The following is a 21,214-nucleotide window of genomic DNA, read 5'->3' as shown; positions in this document are numbered from 1 at the left end:
AAATAATTTTATATTATTCTCCATATAAAGAAAAAATGTACAAGCTATTACAACATATTATGATTTAACCTAATATTAATTAAAATTTCACGATGAATACTTTTTAATGCTGCAAATCATTATTCACATATAGGAAATTAAAACTTTTTTAAAATTATTTTGTATCAGTTTCTTCACATATTAGCAATATTTCATATACACATATAGATAATATTTTTTCGACTTATTATATTTCTTATAAATAATCTTTTAAAAATATTTCTTAGATTTTTAGATAGATTTCTTAGATTATTGAAAGAAAATATTACGTAACACCTGATTTTAAATGTATTACTATATATATTATAAAAAAAACATATACAAGATGTGCGTTAAAGTGCCTGCGTATTTCTTCTAAATATAATATTATTCAAATAAGATAGAGATAGTATATTTTTAAGATTATATATAAATATCCTTGTGTATGTACATACAATACATGACAAAATTTATATCAGTTTTTTATATCTTTCTATGGAATGTTGTCTAACATTATATCAATTATAATTTATGCTCAATATAAACTCTTTAGAGAAAGTATTATAAAAATAAAAATTCTAAATTTAAAAGATGATAGAATAACTAATAGAAAGAGAAAGAGGAGGATCTTATGAAATACATATTTATTCGATTTTGTTTATATTAATTTATGTATATACTTTATATTTAATTAGAAGTAAACATTACACAAACCATTATAATTTCTTTCATGAAAAGATATGAACATTTGCACTAATATAAATATTATAATATAAATTATAATACATATTATATTGAATATTATAATGAAATACAACAAGCTCTCTTCTCTCTCTTTCTTTCTCTCTCTATATATAAGATATATGTATTTGGTATTTAAATAAATTAAACGATATTTATTAAAGCAAATTATAGTCCTTTTTTCTCTTTTTTTTAAATTTTGTATATTATGTTGTCTAACATTATATCAATTATAATTTATGCTCAATAAATGGAGTTTTAACGAATATAAGAACTTTTATATCCTTGTGCCTACATATATAAATAAAATTATAAATAAAATTAAGTTATAAATCCCGCCTTATGCGAATAGTTTGTATCTTGAACGCAAGAGCTTGCTAGTTCACGCTTATCATTGTGCACAGCTGATTTAATGAAATATAGCAAATAGCAAATAAACGCGGATTGTTTTTACGATTGAATAATTTTTGCAATAAATATTACTTATATTATTTTTTGCAATAAATATTATTTTGCATCTTTTTTTTATTTATAATAGAAAAGAGATATTTTTCTGTACAACTTATTAAAAATCAGACTGATTATGTGTTGTACTTAAACACTGTCTACGTCAATCATGGTCATGCAAACATGGTTTTCACGTTACACTTGTAATTCTCTGTTTACGTATGTCTCTTTTTTATCCATTCTGTGAAATATATCTGGAAAAATACTTTACAAATTGGATTATTCTACATTCAATTTTCGATAATATTCAAGATTTCGGTTTATAATGTAAGATGTAAGTATTACGTTATGTGGTGATATTCTAGCCTTAAATTATCCAATCAAGATTTTCAAACAAAATCATATATTTCGTGTGCTTATTTTTTTAAAAGTTATTGTTTTTCAAAAAAGAATATTTATTACGTTTAAGTTTTATTACTTTACTATATTTTATTTTTCCAAAAAAAAAAAAAATATATATATATATAGTTTTGTCATTTACAGGTATTTGACACAATAATGAAAGTTTTTATATATTCATTTAAAAAACTTTTATTTCTGGAATAAGTTGCCATTCCAGTGCAACATAATGAATAATCTTGCTGGACAGTTTCGTAAGACAACATGGGATCCAATTCTTATAATTTCTCAGATAATTGCTGTGCAGACTATTATGTATTTCTGTCTCGGATTCTGGATTTGGATTGTCGCATCGATATTGGGTTCGACAAAATCGTTGGATTATATCTTTCAGTACAAGGAAATACATGTTCGTGATTTTGGAGGACAATTAGTTATTGTTACATTTATTTTAAATGCACTGGTGGGTGCAGTTGCATTATGGTGGTTAGTGCAAAGAACGAAATTGTGCATGGATTTTGCATGTACAGCCCATTTTATCCATTTGATCTGTTGCTGGGTGTACAATGGGACTTATCCAACATCCTTCAGTTGGTGGTGTTTAAATCTCGTGTCATTAAGTATAATGTGCGTTTGCGGGGAATTTCTTTGTATGAGAACAGAATTGCAAGCAATACCCTTAAGTATGAACAGTCAGAAGACAGCCTTATGAGATACAAATGAGATGCATATAATATTTGTGAGATAAAAAAATTAATAAAAAAGCATAAATAAAATCTTTTCAGTAAATACATATTCTTTGTATTATGCCAATTAAAATTTTTATTGGAGGATTTCTATTGTCATTTAATTTTTAATGTATTTAAAACTTTCTCACAAATAAGTATAAGCTTCCAAAATTTCATTTTCTGATAGTTTTATGTTTTAATTTAATTATATATAATTTATGTTCAGTTTATATATAATTTATATAATATTAAACAAATTTTTGGAACTATAATAAACTATAAATGTAAATCTTGAATTGTTTGTAGATAAATAAGTATGCATAGTACTGGTACTATACATCATTCAACATTAAGTTATTATATATTATTTATACAATTTTATACGGTTGAAATATGATTAAATTGCAGTGTATAGCTTGCAGAATTTTATTTTATTTCAACATAAAACATGCATATTGTAGTCTAAAATATATACATATTTTTTAATTGATAATATAACTACTTATATATAATATCCACCTAATGATGATCCTCTTTATAAAAACGCAAACCACAATAACCACAACTATGATTGCCTGGTTTATCCTAAGAAAGAAATATCTCTTTTTAAAAATAAAAATAGATTTAATATATAATCTATTATATTTAATATATAATCTATTATATTTTTATAATATTGTTTATTTTTATTTTATGTATAATGCTATTTATGAATTAAATTTTTTCAACTCTGAATATTGACCAACAAATGCTTGAATACAAATATTTTATGTATGCATCGATACATGTCTTACCAGATTTATATATACTTTAGGATGTCCAAGTGGGCCTCCACCACCATCGCAAGCTACTATTCTTTCTTTATTAGGAGATGGTGGCACTTCATTTATCAAATTAATCGCCCAATTTTTATTAACTTCTTTTGGTCTGTCCATGAATCTTACCAAACGATAATCATCCTTTTCAAACACCTGATAAAGTATGTAATTTTAATTTAAGAAAAAAATAGTTATTAAATGGGGGTTGACCCTTTTTCCTTTAAATAAATCAATAATGAACAAATAAAGGATAGTTCACCTGACCAGTGTGAGTGACTTGAGTATCACCTTCGTCCACGGTTGCATACATACGTTGCGTTATTGTGTTTAACGCGGACGCATTTTTTCTGTACAATTTGCTAAAAGGGGTACATAATCCACTCACCCTTTTGGTCGCCATATTTGACGATTGTTGACAATTGATCATCCATAAATTTACAACTCACAGATGTGAAGCTAAAGCTGCGTTTGTTTTAATGCTGTACATAAGTACTGAAAGTATTTGATTGACCAATCGAGGCAAAGATCTTCTCTTTATCCGGATTGGTCGAAATCTTTGCAGCATTTATAGTGTCATACAAACGCAGTCTAAAATTTTGCAATAAGAAAAGAAAAGTTATCTATAAATGTTTAGCTACAATTTCAGCTACTATTTGTTATATTAAATAAATATTCTCTCTTTTGTCGAAACTATTTAATAATTCCTATTACACGTAGTGTTTGTTCTTTTTCTATTAGAGAAAAGAAAAAAGAGGCAAAAGAACAGTATATTCTATTATTTATTCCATCATTATTCTTAAAAACATTAATTTATTAAATATTATTTAATATTTTAATATTTATTTATCACAAAAATATTTTTTATTATATATATATATATATATATATATATATATATATATATATATATATATATGCATGTGTGTTTATTATAGATTTTTCTATAAAAAAATATTCAATTTATTCAGTTAAAATATGAATTTTGAATTCAATTATTTTAATTTAATTTATAAAAAGAATTTTAAGAATTAAAATTTTAAAATAAAAATCAGCAATAAATTAATAGTAATATATTTATATCTATATTAAGACGTTAATTATTTATTGTTAAGAATTAAAAGATAAATGTGTACATTTATTTTCTACGTAAAAAATACTCGGAACGACATCGATATTATAATTGTGTGTGTGAGTAATTAAAATATATAAATCTGTGTAACTATAAATTAAGACATAAATAACTGTCCAGTAAACACAAAGGAACAATAATGTAACATCAATGTTATAATTTCCCACTCAACAATATAAATGTTATGTACAAAGCTTGTTATATTGCAATTATATCGTTGAGTGGAAAATAACATTGATGTTACATTACTATTGCTTTGTGTTACTGGACAGTAGTTGATAATAAGAAAGACAAGTCATCTAAATAAATATATATTATTTCAGACTTTCGAGTATAATATATGTGAAAACTGCAACGGTGCATTTTTACATTTCTGCGTATCAATTTTACAGAGAAGTCAAGTGATGCTCGTTCATCGAACATGCCTTATTAAAAATTAAAGATAAGACATAGCCAGAAGGATATGTGATGAGAATGCTAGAAGGATGCGAAAAGAAAGAAATCAAAAGATCAATAAGATGTTGCGAAATGTTCCGCGGTAAACGAAATTCGAATTCTCTATTCGATCGAAAATCGAAAAGATTCATTAGCTGTCGATCGAGTCTGCATGAATTATTCAGTTCAGGAAATTAGAAACGCCATACCGAAATAAGATAATGTATTCGCAAAGAATGAATATGATATAAAATTTAATATAAAATATATTACAAAATGTGTAAAATATATTACAAAATGTGTAAAATACATTGTAAAATGTACAAAATACATATTATATATAATTAATTCAATGTTACATATAGAGAATTAATTATATTACAAATATATTTTACAAAATTTAATTAAAACGTCACCGAGAAAGGCAATTAAGAGCTAAGCGCCGATGTATACAAAATTTAATATAAAATAATTTTAATTTTTAATTCAAAATAATTTTATTACATGGAATTATACGAAATATCCGAAATTGACCTATATAATTTATTAGAAATTTTTAAAACGTAATTGATATAGTCTATATCACGACCAAAAGATCGAATTATTAATAAATTTATCGATACGTCTCTCTCAATTAAGAAAACCTAGAATTTTAATGGAATTTTATGTTATTGTACGTATTCTTCCATTTCGTGTAATTTTACTTTTTACAATAAGTATATAATAAATATAATTCATACATATAATATAACGCAACTTAAATCTATCTCTTACGCAAATAATATCTTATACTATTTTAATAATATAATATAATATTGAAAATTCATATTTAATGTTCATATAATCTTATGCAATATAATATATAAATCTTATGCAATATAATATATAACATACCATAAATACAATGTTATACCTGTATAATATACATCTTAATCTAATAGATATGCATATTATATACGTACATACAATAAATAAGTTACATTTTTTTACGTTTTTCATAATTAAACTAAATTTTATTATAAATATAATTTTAATTTTTACCTAATAATGTTTTAATACTTGTTTTTACAGTTTTTATATGTAATTTATATTTAATGAATTTTTTATTTTATTGAAAAAAATATTAAATTTTTATATTTTTACAATTTTATATTATCTTATTTTTATATTTTTTTCCTTAAAAATAAATTTAATTTTATAATGGCTATAATTTTTCTTTTATTAAATTTTATGTCTTTTTTAACTAGCTACATCAGCAAAAACCCGATAAAGCAAGATTTGGGGAGTCCTAATTGGAAATTTGCGATTACATATTTTTCACGTATTGTGGCCAGAATTGACCACGTATTTTCAGCCAGTTGGACCTACCTTTTGTTGCTCCTGGCTATTCATTTTGACTCGATTTCTACGAGCCAGAACTTGAGGAAGAGCAGTAACTTCTTCCTACTGCCGGTTAATTATTATCGTCGGTAATAAGACGATTTATATTTGTTTAAAATCATACGATATTATAATCGTTTTGTAGACGCGTTATTCAATCGTCAAAAGTCGTAAAAGATAAATATAATCGCATACATAAAGAAAATTGTATTCTCGAAATATATACTACATAAATAGTATCTTCTCAATATTCTAAGATATTCTTAATAAATAAGCATATTTTCTTCTTTTACGTGATATATTTTGAATTACCTTATTTATAAATTAAGTAAAAAACTAATGTATATATATTTAACTTGTCAAAGTTTTAATAAATGGCAAATGTCTATTTGTAAAAATTATTTTTTAAACACGTAACTATTAACTGGGCAAATTATTTTTTGTTATTAGGATTAATAATCTTAAATATTAAATAATATAATAATAAAAAAATATTTCTCATTCAGCATATATATTCTTATATGTTAAAAATATATTCGAAACTACTCTACTCTTTATACGATTTTTCTCTTAAACTTAGAGAATGCTTTTCGCTTATTTTAAAGAAAAATATTGTACATAGATAAGTAAAATATATTCTTAAAATGAGAATATAATTTTTTCGGTGTATATATGTAAGATATATAGTATGCAAAAATATTAGCATGCATATTAACCCCTCTGTCGGCGGATCATTAAAGATTTGTATCATTAAAATTGTTTTATAAAATTCATATATACATATATATAATCAAAAAAATATTTCATGTATCTTATATAAAATTAAAATAAATATCGTATATTTTTAATTTAAAAATATTTTTCTTTTTTCTTTAATTTTTAATTTATACAAATATTATATCTATTTTAAAGTTTAAAAAATGAATTAAAAATATAAAATTTTATCTTGGAATATAATAAGTGGAGTATAATCACAAAAATAATTTTTTTTATGATTTAAAATCGACCCAAAGTTCGCCATGCACGCGACTATCCCGCCGTCCGAGGGTTAAAACAACGGATTTATCTACAATCTATACATTTGTCTACACAATCTACACTCTGTCTACATAATCTACAAATCTATACGCAAATCCGTTGTTTTAAAAAAAAGGTTTTTTGTTACTCACCGACACTGATGCGCAACGGCGGAGTTGTTGACATTGAAGCTTGTCTGTAACATACAATATAAAATCCAAATTATAGCAATGTTTAAAATAATTAATATTAAGAAATTATTATGTACTCATTAAATTTGATATTTGATGGATACAATAATAATACGCAAATATATGTGGAATAATTTTATAAATTAAAAAAATAAACTATTTTTTAAACAGAAACTTTTGTAAGATTTATGTAAAAGTCTTTATCGCTGACTCTCTTTTACTTAAATTATTCAAACAAATAAACTAAATTAATTTGTATAAGGTATTTATAATAATTAATGTAGAAATAATAAAATAAAAATAATACTTACCCTAGGGTTGCTCCGCCGGTGCAGGATGCCTCTTCTAGGCCTCCTCCTCCTCTCAGATTGTAAGGGACGTCAGGAACTATTGTTTTATACGCGCGATATACTTTTTTTAATTTGTTGAAACCACACAAAAATAAAATCGCGAAATATTTTAAACCGTACAAAAGTAAAAACGCGCGATAGTTTGACGGCACTCCCGTACTTTTACGCGCGATACTTTGACGGCACTCCCGAATTTGGGAACGATCGAAAATCCCATTTCATCACGCACGAGAATCATACTTGAAGTCGACAAGTCGGGCGCGATCAAACTCCAAGCAAGAGTTAAGAGAACGAAAACACGACCGCGATCGCGATGAAGCCGAGAGCCGAGACGAATGTCAAAAACAATAGCGCGCTATATGTCACCAAGGTCGAATGTTACTATTTTATTTCGAAATCATTTTAGACGTATTTTAATACGTTAAGATTTATCGTAGTATTATTGCATATTATTCGTATTATTATTACGTATATTATCGTCGCGAGAAACGTGTACGGCGCGCTCGACCTCGAAGTGACCGAACGCGAGGCGCACGTGCCGGCGCCGGCGCCGACATCGGAGTAAGAACACGTGCGCACACTACGCCCGCCGGAGTAAGAATGAATGACTCATGGCTGTCACTAGTCACGTACGCCGTACGCGCCGGGCTCCCCTCTCTTACTATGGAATGCATGACGTCAAAGACAAGGTCGAGTATACTCAGTCTCTCACTCTCTTTCTCCTCGCGCCAGACAATAACAAATCCACACTATACTACGTGATATAATTTAACGCGTTGAAATATGTACAATCAAATGATTCTAAAATACATATAAAATTCCTTAACTAAAATGATATTATTATTCGATTTAATGCGATATATTTAAAATACATGAAACGCGATTACGAAATGTGTGAAATACTTCAACGAAAGCAATCTTATGACTTGCTGTATGTATGACTATTATAATTGCACGATTTATTTATTATATTCGTAAAAAATTATATCAACGATGTGTGTGTATGTGTGTGTGTGTGTGTGTGTGTGTGTGTGTGTGTGTGTGTGTGTGTGTGTGTGTGTGTGTGTGTGTGTGTGTGTGTGTGTGTGTGTGTGTGTGTGTGTGTGTGTGTGTGTGTGTGTGTGTGTGTGTGTGAACAATTATTTGTAAAAGCGATAGAAATTTATATTATAGATACACATATATATTTATAGACGTATAATAATTAAATATGAACTAATAATGAAAAATATGTACAAATTTACTGCCTTATACGTACTTATTACATTTACTAAATATGTATAACTCTCTGTAATTATAGAAATTTGTCATATTATATTAAATAAATGTTCTCTCTTTCATCGTAACTATTTAATTAATCATTCATATAAATTACTTATCAAAATTAATTAACCGAGATCATTGTTGCAAGAGACTCATATATAAGTATATTTATAATGTAATTTTATTTTATTTAATTACTGTAATTTTATGTCGCTTTCGGGAAATGAAACTTTTTTTTTATTTCGCAAAGAAGGTATCGCTAAAATCCGCGGGAAGAACGATACCTTCTTTGCGAAATATGTTTTCCTAATAACTCAGAAGCGAATTTCCGAGCATTTTAAAATACATTATTGCTCGTGAAGTATGTTGCCGATATTTATGTAAAATATTTTATTAATAAAAATTGAACTTTCGAGGATATTAGAAGACACATATTATCAATCGCGTATGAGTATGTCAATTACATAATCGGCATTAATTAACAGTAATTAATAAAGTTTCATTTCCCGAAATTAATATATCAAAGGTCCTGCTATTAAAATTGTAAATTCAAAGCGACAAATAGATGAATTAAACGAGTCAATAGATGTATAAAATTACAGTAATTAAATAAAATAAAATTACATTATAAATATACTTATATATGAGTCTCTTGCAACAATGATCTCGGTTAATTAATTTTGATAAGTAATTTATATGAATGATTAATTAAATAGTTACGATGAAAGAGAGAACATTTATTTAATATAATATGACAAATTTCTATAATTACAGAGAGTTATACATATTTAGTAAATGTAATAAGTACGTATAAGGCAGTAAATTTGTACATATTTTTCATTATTAGTTCATATTTAATTATTATATACGTCTATAAATATATATGTGTATCTATAATATAAATTTCTATCGCTTTTACAAATAATTGTTCACACACACACACACACACACACACACACACACACACACACACACACACACACACACACACACACACACACACACACACACACACACACACACACACACACACACACACACACACACACACACACACACATACACACACATCGTTGATATAATTTTTTACGAATATAATAAATAAATCGTGCAATTATAATAGTCATACATACAGCAAGTCATAAGATTGCTTTCGTTGAAGTATTTCACACATTTCGTAATCGCGTTTCATGTATTTTAAATATATCGCATTAAATCGAATAATAATATCATTTTAGTTAAGGAATTTTATATGTATTTTAGAATCATTTGATTGTACATATTTCAACGCGTTAAATTATATCACGTAGTATAGTGTGGATTTGTTATTGTCTGGCGCGAGGAGAAAGAGAGTGAGAGACTGAGTATACTCGACCTTGTCTTTGACGTCATGCATTCCATAGTAAGAGAGGGGAGCCCGGCGCGTACGGCGTACGTGACTAGTGACAGCCATGAGTCATTCATTCTTACTCCGGCGGGCGTAGTGTGCGCACGTGTTCTTACTCCGATGTCGGCGCCGGCGCCGGCACGTGCGCCTCGCGTTCGGTCACTTCGAGGTCGAGCGCGCCGTACACGTTTCTCGCGACGATAATATACGTAATAATAATACGAATAATATGCAATAATACTACGATAAATCTTAACGTATTAAAATACGTCTAAAATGATTTCGAAATAAAATAGTAACATTCGACCTTGGTGACATATAGCGCGCTATTGTTTTTGACATTCGTCTCGGCTCTCGGCTTCATCGCGATCGCGGTCGTGTTTTCGTTCTCTTAACTCTTGCTTGGAGTTTGATCGCGCCCGACTTGTCGACTTCAAGTATGATTCTCGTGCGTGATGAAATGGGATTTTCGATCGTTCCCAAATTCGGGAGTGCCGTCAAAGTATCGCGCGTAAAAGTACGGGAGTGCCGTCAAACTATCGCGCGTTTTTACTTTTGTACGGTTTAAAATATTTCGCGATTTTATTTTTGTGTGGTTTCAACAAATTAAAAAAAGTATATCGCGCGTATAAAACAATAGTTCCTGACGTCCCTTACAATCTGAGAGGAGGAGGAGGCCTAGAAGAGGCATCCTGCACCGGCGGAGCAACCCTAGGGTAAGTATTATTTTTATTTTATTATTTCTACATTAATTATTATAAATACCTTATACAAATTAATTTAGTTTATTTGTTTGAATAATTTAAGTAAAAGAGAGTCAGCGATAAAGACTTTTACATAAATCTTACAAAAGTTTCTGTTTAAAAAATAGTTTATTTTTTTAATTTATAAAATTATTCCACATATATTTGCGTATTATTATTGTATCCATCAAATATCAAATTTAATGAGTACATAATAATTTCTTAATATTAATTATTTTAAACATTGCTATAATTTGGATTTTATATTGTATGTTACAGACAAGCTTCAATGTCAACAACTCCGCCGTTGCGCATCAGTGTCGGTGAGTAACAAAAAACCTTTTTTTTAAAACAACGGATTTGCGTATAGATTTGTAGATTATGTAGACAGAGTGTAGATTGTGTAGACAAATGTATAGATTGTAGATAAATCCGTTGTTTTAACCCTCGGACGGCGGGATAGTCGCGTGCATGGCGAACTTTGGGTCGATTTTAAATCATAAAAAAAATTATTTTTGTGATTATACTCCACTTATTATATTCCAAGATAAAATTTTATATTTTTAATTCATTTTTTAAACTTTAAAATAGATATAATATTTGTATAAATTAAAAATTAAAGAAAAAAGAAAAATATTTTTAAATTAAAAATATACGATATTTATTTTAATTTTATATAAGATACATGAAATATTTTTTTGATTATATATATGTATATATGAATTTTATAAAACAATTTTAATGATACAAATCTTTAATGATCCGCCGACAGAGGGGTTAATATGCATGCTAATATTTTTGCATACTATATATCTTACATATATACACCGAACAAATTATATTCTCATTTTAAGAATATATTTTACTTATCTATGTACAATATTTTTCTTTAAAATAAGCGAAAAGCATTCTCTAAGTTTAAGAGAAAAATCGTATAAAGAGTAGAGTAGTTTCGAATATATTTTTAACATATAAGAATATATATGCTGAATGAGAAATATTTTTTTATTATTATATTATTTAATATTTAAGATTATTAATCCTAATAACAAAAAATAATTTGCCCAGTTAATAGTTACGTGTTTAAAAAATAATTTTTACAAATAGACATTTGCCATTTATTAAAACTTTGACAAGTTAAATATATATACATTAGTTTTTTACTTAATTTATAAATAAGGTAATTCAAAATATATCACGTAAAAGAAGAAAATATGCTTATTTATTAAGAATATCTTAGAATATTGAGAAGATACTATTTATGTAGTATATATTTCGAGAATACAATTTTCTTTATGTATGCGATTATATTTATCTTTTACGACTTTTGACGATTGAATAACGCGTCTACAAAACGATTATAATATCGTATGATTTTAAACAAATATAAATCGTCTTATTACCGACGATAATAATTAACCGGCAGTAGGAAGAAGTTACTGCTCTTCCTCAAGTTCTGGCTCGTAGAAATCGAGTCAAAATGAATAGCCAGGAGCAACAAAAGGTAGGTCCAACTGGCTGAAAATACGTGGTCAATTCTGGCCACAATACGTGAAAAATATGTAATCGCAAATTTCCAATTAGGACTCCCCAAATCTTGCTTTATCGGGTTTTTGCTGATGTAGCTAGTTAAAAAAGACATAAAATTTAATAAAAGAAAAATTATAGCCATTATAAAATTAAATTTATTTTTAAGGAAAAAAATATAAAAATAAGATAATATAAAATTGTAAAAATATAAAAATTTAATATTTTTTTCAATAAAATAAAAAATTCATTAAATATAAATTACATATAAAAACTGTAAAAACAAGTATTAAAACATTATTAGGTAAAAATTAAAATTATATTTATAATAAAATTTAGTTTAATTATGAAAAACGTAAAAAAATGTAACTTATTTATTGTATGTACGTATATAATATGCATATCTATTAGATTAAGATGTATATTATACAGGTATAACATTGTATTTATGGTATGTTATATATTATATTGCATAAGATTTATATATTATATTGCATAAGATTATATGAACATTAAATATGAATTTTCAATATTATATTATATTATTAAAATAGTATAAGATATTATTTGCGTAAGAGATAGATTTAAGTTGCGTTATATTATATGTATGAATTATATTTATTATATACTTATTGTAAAAAGTAAAATTACACGAAATGGAAGAATACGTACAATAACATAAAATTCCATTAAAATTCTAGGTTTTCTTAATTGAGAGAGACGTATCGATAAATTTATTAATAATTCGATCTTTTGGTCGTGATATAGACTATATCAATTACGTTTTAAAAATTTCTAATAAATTATATAGGTCAATTTCGGATATTTCGTATAATTCCATGTAATAAAATTATTTTGAATTAAAAATTAAAATTATATTTTATATTAAATTTTGTATACATCTGCGCCTAGCTCTTAATTGCCTTTCTCGGTGACGTTTTAATTAAATTTTGTAAAATATATTTGTAATATAATTAATTCTCTATATGTACCATTGAATTAATTATATATAATATGTATTTTGTACATTTTACAATGTATTTTACACATTTTGTAATATATTTTATATTAAATTTTATATCATATTCATTCTTTGCGAATTTGTAATATGTGTTTTTTAATCTCTTCAAAAGTTCAATTTTTATTAATAAAATATTTTACATAAATATCGGCAATGTACTTCACGTAACGTCAAGGACAATGTGCTCTCTCTCTCTCTCTCTCTCTCTCTCTCTCTCTCTCTCTCTCTCTCTCTCTCTCTTTCTCTCTCTCTCTCTTCCTCTCTCTCTCTTCCTCTCCCATACTATTAGTGACAAAATAAAATATATATATTAAGTAATTCTATAATGCATATAAAATTCTCTAACTAAAATTATATTATTATTTAATACATTTAACGCACTTTAAAGTGTGTAACGCGATTACAAAATACTTATAATTCGCAAAATGTATTTTAACTTATTGCAAAGTAATCTTATATTGTGTACGAACGATTCTGTTTTCTTGTTACATTTATTAATTTATAATGAACAAACATGTAATGAAAATTATGTCAATGGTGTTAACGATTATTTTTGAAAAAATAGAGGTTTTCTAACAATAAGGTACAATTAATTTATAATTAATTTATTTTGTATCTTAGAGATTTATTGTATCAAATAATATTCTTTATGTGCGCGTATGTTCAATAATTTTGTAAAAAGTAATTAAATAATTTTAATAATAACATATACACATACATCTACACGTATTATATATATGTTTTTAAAATTATTATTAAAATATTTTTTTATACAATACGTATATACAATTAGTTGTATCTTAGAAGATTTCTATTTTATATATATAATAAATATGTAAATTTTTATATATATACATAATTTTAATAATTTCTCTACCAGTACATATAGCTATATTGTTATCTATAATATATATTAAGATGAAAAAAGATGTGAGATGAAATAAGATATAATAAAATATATATTAATAAATCTATAGTGATAGAAAGATTTTCGTGTATCTTTCCTAGCTACAATTATAAATCCAGCACGGACACGAACCAATCGGTCGTTTTACCGTAGCATCAAAAAGTGAATCCAGCCATTTAATTCTGCCGGCTATAAAATGGATCTAGTTAGCGCCACTGTCTTGGGGAAAAAGCGTTTCAAAAAAAACGGGCTCATGGCATCTCTCAGGTTTCTCCCTGGAAGAAATAAGAGACAGCTACAAATGTTCAGTTACAAATGTAAAGAACACGTTACTCACACAAGCGTGTATTTATGCATATATAAATATTCACACAAGTATATGCAAATCAAAGTCAATAACGTTTCGACTTGTTTCCTTTTATGTCTAATAATTGTAAGTTCTAAAAGATGTTTCTTTCTTTTTCTTTCTTATTTTTATACATAATTTTATACATATTATTTTTATATAGTATTTATATATATTACCTATATATCCTATATGTTTATGTGTAAAAGTTTAATATAATAACTAATATTTAAATATTTAAAAAATATATATATATATATATATATTTAATTAAAATCAAATTATATATTTAATTTATAATATATAATATATAATATATAATATATAATATATAATATATAATATATAATTTTTTTATATCTCTAATATCTGTTTTAATATTGAATTTATCATGGCTAAATCAATAAATGGACAATCTTATACTGAAATTTCTCTAAATCTATATAAAACAGCAATTAAATAAGTCAAAATATACAAATATATAAGTACATTTAAATTTTTTTTAAAATGTTTTTCTAAATATGATAAAGATGCTAAAAATTAACGAAATTGTTTATATTTAATTTTATTTAGAACAAATATTTGCTTGATTTAATTACATCTCGTACATATTACACACACACATATATATATATATATATATATATATATATTTATTTATTTAAAGAAAAAAAATATCTTTGGGGAATGTACTCTTAAAAATGCAATATATATGTCGAACCATAAACAAGATTTCGTGAGAACGATGCTAGACTTTTATTCTCTTTTTATATATGGATATATAAAAAAAGAAATTATCGCATTAAATGTACATATCAAGTTTTTATCAAACATTTTAAACAAAAAAATTTTTGTAAACAAAATTCAAGATTTGAACTAGTACGAAAATGATACTGGGTCACGAAAGAGCGATTTAGAGTGCGATTACGCACAGAAATCTCAATAAAGATATCGATTTCTGTCTCTCTCTCTCTCTTTCTCTCTCTCTTTTTCTTTCTTGACGTATCAATGTGGGATAAGTAGATAAATAGCCATTCTTCTCAGTGCCGGATTTAAGCTCACGCGGTTCTAAGTGTTATATGCAGCAAATTATTTTAAGAAATTACGAATTATATCAGAGTTAAATTTTTTTTTCTTCATTTCAACGAGAAGAAAGAAATAATAAATACAAAAGTATTAAAAATTAAAATTTAAAATCATTAAAATTATTTTTTATTTATTGACAATAAGATCTTAAAGCTATCGAGAATAGGATTGATTATTAAACAATAAGTCGAAATTATGTAAAAAATTATTACACTTTGATTGCTAATGATTATTACACACTTTTTATCCGAAAAATATTTTTTTCAATAATTTTAAAAGGCTTATATAAAAAACTTAAACTATAAATTTTTTGTAAATTTTTAGCCTTGCGGAATGTTTCTTTATCACTTCCATCCTCCTTGATTATTTTTGTGCATATGTAAACGAGATGATGGTAGGAAAACTTTCCGAATCGTACACGAAACATGCTTTTTACCCTCTAATTCAAGGTCGCTCGATGATCCCTCGTTATCGCTCGTATACGAACGCAGGCGCAAAGAAACGCTCTTCTGGGGGTGAGTCTACAAGATGAAAGAGTGTATATATATATATATATATATATGTACATTATATATATATATATATATATATGTAGCTGTGGACAGTCGCGAAGTGGACGTGACGAATTGCTTTCCGAAGCTACTGATGCGATGTTCCTCTTGTGATTTATTGGAGGGCCAAGAAATAGCCCTTGCCTCTCGTTCCAGTTGAACAAGAGAATAATGTAACGTCGCGGGAACGAACTGGAGTAAGTATTGACGTACATTTATCTCTCACTCTACCGTATGTCGGACTGATAATCTCTGTGTCTCTTGCGTTACATTTCCATTGTAAATATTATTTGTGTTTCGTTTTATAATGGTAACCTAAGATGCTCTTTAATAAAACAATAAGTGTCAGATGATCATCAGTGATTTGTAAAGGATTTTTTTTTTGTGTGTATCAGTTGCATCAACGTCGTCTGGAATAAGAAATTAAGTAGTAACTTAAATAATTGGATCTTTTTATAAATTACAATTTTACATTAAAAAGAGATAATATACACAAAGAGAAATATGTTAATGAAAGATAAAAAATTCGCAAAATAAACTACGGTTTTAAATCGAAAATGTTGTTGCGATTAATTTTTGGCGAGATCGAATGACAGCTGTTTGCAGTCGCAATACGTCGCGATACGTAAATCGTGATAGATCATTCGTTGACGGAAGATTTAAACGTAACGATGCGGATACAGGTTCGTAATTAAGATGGATGTTCACGGTGCCGGAGTAGTTGCCGTTCTGGGCACAGTTGGAGCCGCTACCGGGGCGATCTCGGCAGTGATTGTCTACACCATTTGTGCGCGCCGTCGACGATCGCCGCTACTTACTTCCGTCGGAGGACCACTTAACTGGCACGTATCTTTGTGTTTTTTGGATATGCATTTATTCACTATGTTCGAATAAAGACGGCTAATTACCTTAAATTATTTTGAAATCACAAGATAATATTGCTTGACAAAAAATGTAAAAAATATAATTTTTATTTTGCATATAATTTATAGATACATAAATGTCTAAAAGGAATATAATAATGCGATTCTCTTATAGGTTTGAAAAGGATTTACTAGATAGAGCCGAGGAGGCAGCCAGATCGTCAAAGGATGTTTTAGTTGGTGTCGCGCTTTCGCGAGATAATAAAATTACCAGGCGTAGTGACAGTCACTCTGATGACGACGAATGGCAGTCCGATCATGTATTTGATAGCATTGCCAGCGATTCTCCTAGAAGAAGTAAGTTTTATTTAAAAAAATTCTATTAAAAAAAATGATCAGATTGTCAAAACAAACCGCGATGATTATATTAAGAAAAAAATTACTTCATGAAAAAAATTGAAGTAATTTTGATAAAAGAATTACGTTAATTTAGTACGATATATAATATGTTTAATTTCAATATATTTTACAAAATTATTCTCGAAATTTTTATATATGACATACGCAACGCTACTTAAAAAAATTATGAATAGATAATAAAATATATATAATATATAAATTAAAAGAATTACCTTATTTTTCTTCTTCTGTATATATATATTTCTTATCCGGATCTTCTTTTTACAGTTATGCAGCATCTCTCGGAATCGGATGACATCCCTCCGTCTCCGTTGAGTCCTCTCGCGCCACCTCTTCCGGAAGGTACAGTGGTCGCATCCGAGAAGCGCATGGTGATCGTCAGGCCGCAACTGCGAAGTATAGACGGATCTCACTCCCGATTAAATAGTGTCGAAATTGTCGAGTCAACTCGACGACACAAGGTATTTTATATATCGTACAATTTTATTATATTATAATTATTATATTAATTCATCCATAATTACCGCATCTGTCATATAACTGTGTTTTTATATATTTATAGCTCTCCTCATCCTCTTCGACCTCATCATCTGATGAAATCAGAGGTGAATTAAAATTGGGATTGATTTACGACGTTACCGCTGGAATACTTACTGTGAGACTTATCGAGGTAACATTTCTATCTCTCACGTGTATGTGACGTATTATATTTATCGTCTCGCCAAATATGTAAATTGGAAAAATAATTTTCTTCTTTAAAGGCGCACGATCTTCGTGCTCGGGAATTGAGTGGAACTGCAGATCCTTACGCTAAGATACGTTTGCTACCTGATCGAAGCAACGTATGGCAAACTACGATACACAGGCGTACTCTGAATCCCGGTAAATATTTTCTCATTACTCACAAAATTATCATAAAAAAACTTATTCAAGAAAGATATAAGAAAAATACCTTATACATCTGATTTCATTCTCTAGTATTCGATGAGGATTTTGTCTTCGAAATAACGCCTCCATCATCATTAGCCGGAAGGACATTAGAAATTCTGCTCTATGATTTTGATGCATTTACACGACACCGAGGTTTGGGTTACGTGCAGCTTCCCTTATGCTCCGTGTCAGATCTCGGTATAAACTTGATCACCCTCACGAAACCAGTTCTGCGATACGGAGTGGAGGGTGGTTTTAAAGCACCACCTCTAGGAGAACTAATGGTTTCCATCTCGTACCAGCTGTCTCTAGAGAAACTGACAATTATCGTCGTCAGAGCGAGAAATTTACCCGTTCTCGACGATCCCGCGAACGCAAATTCATACGTAAAAGTACGTAACGTATAGATAAAATTTCCTTGAATATTTTTACTCTTGTTGCTAATTGTTCTGCATTGTTACAGGTGTCAATCATTCAGGATGGTAAGAGTCTTAAGAAGAAAAAATCAGGTATACAGCGTGAGACTACTAGTCCCGTATGGAACGATATCCTTAGCTTTGACATCAGTAGCGACGTGTTATCAAAATGTATCTTACAATTCTCTGTGTTACGAGCCAACGGCGATCTTTTGGCCAAATGCGAGGTATCCGGCTCGTGCCAAAGAGAATTATTTCAGCGTGTATTATCCGGCAAAGGCGCGTCAGCGCAATGGTTACCATTATCGGAACCAGAAGCGCAACACAGTGATAACGGCGAGTCGAAAGATTAGAAGAGAATCGTTGTTAAAATATAAGTAAAATATATGAAAATGCATCGTATCGTATAATTGTTTTGAAATGTGTATTATTAACTAAACGCTTCCACGAAAAATTAAGAATTTCATCTTTTTTATTCTCGAATTGGATAAAGCAGTTCAATATTGGAATTAACATATTCAATATTCAAATGAATACCGATTCCAAATATATATTTCTTTTACGATGCAAATTGACGCGCTGGCGCCGTATAACTAATTATAATTTGTACATATATTTTTTGCATTGACGCACCTTGAAAACATTGCAGATTTCGTAATATGACTTCCGACTGTATAAAATTAACAATTATTTTTATTGAAATTTATAGCATATTACTAGCAAATTGGTAAAGTCTGTCAAGTGCGACAGTCAAACTATTCATAGCGATATTTACTCTTCTGCTTACTCTGAATTTTATGCGTATTATATTTATGATCGATTATTAAACTGACAATGAAATATTAGAATCTTACCGCCGAACAGTTGGATCAATTCGCATATCGAACAATACTCAATACGTTTTGCAGATTATCTTATCGACAGCTATATACTGTGTGTGCATATTTTATACGTATACTTTTTTATCGTGTTTAAAGGAAAAAATAATAGGAAATTTGATGTACATCTAGATTTTTATGTACATCAAAAATTTTATGACGACCATTTCCGTTCCATATACACCAACTGATTAACGATGAAACGACAGGACATTATCTAAATTAATCAATTTAGAAAAGCACAAGTATGTCATCAAGTTAAATTATTACATGATAAATTGTAATAATTGCACAAGTTGATTCTATACTATATAACGATACATATACAGTTATTTTCATTTTGTTACACGAAACAAATTATTATATAAAAAGTAAAAAAAATGAATCCATTAATGAAAGCAGGTTCTTTCAATGATGGAATAATTTGTTATCAACGTTCCTGTTTCCTCATTGTAATCATATTGAATTACGACATAGAAACGAGAACCTCATGTAAAATTCTTTTCTTACAAAATATATTGGAATAAATGAATTTTCTCATATACTTTGCGTTTAATAGGATGGATTTGTAAAATATACGGAAAAATCCTTTTCTCTTTTATTATCTATGATATTAGTAAATGCACATATATAATTCAATCAATGTCTTATTTCCAGCAAAAATAAATTTTACGAATTACAATAGGGGAGACAAGACACAATATAACACAGTGTGAACAACACACACTGATGTTACCTCTTGCATTAATGGACACTGTGTTGCATGCTTGCTGGAAAACTCGATTTACAGCTATTTATCAATTGAGGAAGCGAAAAACGATATATTTTATTAATTTATATTATCGAACGCGAATAATGATAAAAAAAGTTTATTTCGACATACATTGCAAGAAAATAATTTGATTTCTCGTTTCTGATATTATAATTCGATATGATTGATGACAATGCAAAAGAAATAGGCTTAAACATCACATAAAGTGAGATTAATTAAATTTATTAAAATATTATCAATCAGCATACCAAAGACAAAATATATAATAAAATGGTTAGAATTGTAGTTCACTGATAGAATATACACATTATAGAAAACAAATATAGAGACATTCGGATGTACATGTGTGTATAGCAGGACAGAGATAGAAAATAATATATTTTCATCCTATATACAGATTGTCAAACATGTTCTATGCATGTTTTATTGATATTCGTATATATAGAAAGAG

The 21,214-nt window shown here is 27.6% G+C and overlaps 3 protein-coding genes across 3 annotated transcripts; 2 read left to right on the top strand and 1 right to left on the bottom strand.

The window, feature by feature from the left end:
* Window positions 1-1,168: 1,168 nt before the first annotated feature.
* Sys1 (Sys1 golgi trafficking protein) lies at window positions 1,169-2,520 on the top strand. Its single transcript, XM_072899736.1, has 2 exons — window positions 1,169-1,540; window positions 1,750-2,520. Exon 2 carries the CDS (start codon window positions 1,835-1,837, stop codon window positions 2,315-2,317), a length of 483 nt encoding a protein of 160 aa, XP_072755837.1. The 5' UTR covers window positions 1,169-1,540; window positions 1,750-1,834; the 3' UTR covers window positions 2,318-2,520.
* A 225-nt stretch (window positions 2,521-2,745) lies between these two features.
* On the bottom strand, window positions 2,746-3,581 carry Nd-13a (NADH dehydrogenase (ubiquinone) 13 kDa A subunit). The gene is made up of 3 exons (XM_072899737.1): window positions 3,411-3,581; window positions 3,128-3,304; window positions 2,746-2,918 (listed from the first exon to the last, which is right to left on the bottom strand). Exons 1-3 carry the CDS (start codon window positions 3,576-3,578, stop codon window positions 2,853-2,855), a joined length of 411 nt encoding a protein of 136 aa, XP_072755838.1. The 5' UTR covers window positions 3,579-3,581; the 3' UTR covers window positions 2,746-2,852.
* Window positions 3,582-16,535: 12,954 nt separating this feature from the next.
* LOC140669453 (synaptotagmin-5-like) lies at window positions 16,536-21,213 on the top strand. The gene is made up of 8 exons (XM_072899313.1): window positions 16,536-16,681; window positions 17,168-17,326; window positions 17,523-17,704; window positions 18,035-18,228; window positions 18,330-18,437; window positions 18,529-18,649; window positions 18,746-19,089; window positions 19,161-21,213. Exons 2-8 carry the CDS (start codon window positions 17,181-17,183, stop codon window positions 19,464-19,466), a joined length of 1,401 nt encoding a protein of 466 aa, XP_072755414.1. The 5' UTR covers window positions 16,536-16,681; window positions 17,168-17,180; the 3' UTR covers window positions 19,467-21,213.
* The last annotated feature ends 1 nt before the right edge of the window (window position 21,214 follows it).

Source organism: Anoplolepis gracilipes, chromosome 9 (assembly GCF_047496725.1).
Source record: "Anoplolepis gracilipes chromosome 9, ASM4749672v1, whole genome shotgun sequence".
In the NCBI taxonomy this organism is placed as follows: domain Eukaryota; kingdom Metazoa; phylum Arthropoda; class Insecta; order Hymenoptera; family Formicidae; genus Anoplolepis; species Anoplolepis gracilipes.
The sequence above is the reverse complement of the archived record's forward strand: the minus strand, read 5'-3'. Positions and strand labels throughout refer to the sequence as shown.

Excerpts from the sequence above, each read along its gene's own strand:
- Sys1 (XM_072899736.1), top strand. The coding sequence starts at position 1,835 with ATGAATAATCTTGCTGGACAGTTTCGTAAGACAACATGGGATCCAATT.
- Nd-13a (XM_072899737.1), bottom strand. The coding sequence starts at position 3,578 with ATGATCAATTGTCAACAATCGTCAAATATGGCGACCAAAAGGGTGAGT. Across the intron at positions 3,305-3,410 it reads AAGTCACTCACACTGGTCAG|GTGTTTGAAAAGGATGATTA; the intron begins GTGAACTATCCT and ends ATACTTTATCAG. Across the intron at positions 2,919-3,127 it reads CTAAAGTATATATAAATCTG|GATAAACCAGGCAATCATAG; the intron begins GTAAGACATGTA and ends TTTCTTTCTTAG.
- LOC140669453 (XM_072899313.1), top strand. The coding sequence starts at position 17,181 with ATGGATGTTCACGGTGCCGGAGTAGTTGCCGTTCTGGGCACAGTTGGA. Across the intron at positions 18,650-18,745 it reads CAGGCGTACTCTGAATCCCG|TATTCGATGAGGATTTTGTC; the intron begins GTAAATATTTTC and ends TTCATTCTCTAG. Across the intron at positions 19,090-19,160 it reads ACGCAAATTCATACGTAAAA|GTGTCAATCATTCAGGATGG; the intron begins GTACGTAACGTA and ends GCATTGTTACAG.